Source organism: Apis dorsata, unplaced genomic scaffold (assembly GCF_000469605.1).
Source record: "Apis dorsata unplaced genomic scaffold, Apis dorsata 1.3 scaffold_634, whole genome shotgun sequence".
Classification (NCBI taxonomy): Eukaryota; Metazoa; Arthropoda; class Insecta; order Hymenoptera; family Apidae; genus Apis; species Apis dorsata.
The window spans coordinates 98,840-100,669 of NW_006263828.1; the positions used below are offsets into that span (position 1 = coordinate 98,840).

The following is a 1,830-nucleotide window of genomic DNA, read 5'->3' on the forward strand; positions in this document are numbered from 1 at the left end:
CTCCCCTCCTCCCAATTAGCCACGTATTTCGCGTGGCCACGAAAAAGCTTGGCCAATTTATCCATAGGCGGTATATACTTCTTGGGGACGCGGTCTCGCGACTTTGGAATACTTTTCAACGTAGGATCGTCGAGCAGGTGGGTGTTCGGTGGCTCATGGCCGATAATCTCATATTGGGAATTGCCCACGATCTCGATGTCGCGTCGAAAATCCATCGTCCGGGTGGTCTCCTCCCGCGACTCCATCCCCCTCGATCGATCCTCGTTGTTGTCGATCGACATTCGTTCGTCGGGGAACGCGGTGTCGTGGTTCGACCGCGTCGATTCTTCCTTCGAAACTTCGATGTCGAGCTCGTCGCCCGTCGTTTCGTTGTCGATCGCGTATCGCCTGCTCGTCATTGTCGTCGTCGTTTCCTCGGATTCTCGGCCGGGGACTCGAGCAGGATTATTATCGTCGACCAGCTCGTGTTGATTCGGGTCCAAGTTTTCCTCCCTCGAATTGGGAAAGTCGAGGCCGTCCTCTTTGTAAGGGAGGATCTTCCTCTTCGCCTTCCATTGCGCGTACCAATCTTTATCGACGTCCAACCTTTGTTTCTTGAACGTGCCGATTCTAAGAAGCGGCTGCTCCTCCCGAACGCTTCTTTTCATCCTCACGTCTTTTGGACGATGATGCCTGCTCCTGTAGGCCAAAGTTTTCATGGCCTCGTCCATGTGTTGGACGTACAGGTCCAATAAATCGCACCTGGCCACCCAACAAAGGCTCGATACCACGATCAGCCTGAGCAACAGCATCTTCTTCCTCTTCTTCTTCTTCCTCTTCGCTCGCTCGCTCGCTCGCTCGCTCGCTCACCTCTCCGTCAACTTCATACGATTCTTCTTCTCTACGAATTTCTCCACGATTCCCAACCCATACAGTCGTCCCCTTGTCGTTGGGAAAAGAATTCACTTAGAACCCCTCGAATAGAAGCGAATTATCGATCATAATTCGAGAAATTTCAGAAAAAGAACGATTAAATTCTCGGAATCGAACCTCACCACTTCTCTCTTTCTCTCTCTCTCTCTCTCTCCTCTTCTCTGAATGAAAAATTTCCTCTCACGGTTGATGATCCACGTTTCCTTTTAAAATCGTTAAAAATCTTCTTTACTCGCACTCCTCTTTGAACGAATCAACGAATGATATTAATTGACCAAGTATCTACGTATCTGTCGCTTCCCAAAACGCGAAGATTGCGTGTTGGACTCGCGTCGGACTTCCCTACGTGTTACGCGAACGACAGTTGTGCCGGGACTAATTTAAGCACGCGGCTGCTGTTGCCCCTGCAGATGCTTGCAGCTGCTTACCTGTGCCGGGGTCCCCCTTCCCCGGGCCCTTATTCAGACCCGTACCACCACTTTTCCGCTCCCCTCCCCTCTCCTCTTATAATTCACTATCTCTCGAAACGAATAATTTAAACTCCAAGCTCGATCAAAGCCCTTTCTTTTTCCTTGTTTCTTTTTTTCTTCGTTTTAATTCGAAATATCTTTATTTGAAATGAAAATTTCGATAAATTTTAATATTAAGGGAAAGAGATGGATAGATTCATTAAAGTGAGGAGAGACGAGAGAGAGTTTTCGAAGAGAGAAAGGAAGAGGAAATCGTCACACCATGTTCGAACGCTTCTTCTTTTATTGTTCCATCTCTATTATTATTCTTATGGATAGTACGGTACCACGCAGCGTGGACAATGGGCAATCATCGTCGAAATCTTTTTTTCATCGTCAAATGGGATATTGAGGGAATTGATGGAATTAGATGTCGAGATAGGTTTGTTTTTTTTTTTTTTTTTTTTTT

General features: G+C 47.1%; 1 protein-coding gene across 1 annotated transcript in view; it reads right to left on the reverse strand.

Annotated features, from left to right (window-relative positions):
• The window catches only part of LOC102680405, a 17,168-nt gene extending 16,103 nt beyond the window's left edge, over positions 1–1,065 (reverse strand). Inside the window, exon 1 of the mRNA XM_031513412.1 lies at positions 6–1,065. Within this exon, the coding sequence (XP_031369272.1) occupies positions 6–791 (786 nt within the window). The 5' untranslated portion in view covers positions 792–1,065. The remainder of the gene's footprint in view (positions 1–5) is intronic.
• Positions 1,066–1,830: the final 765 nt, after the last annotated feature.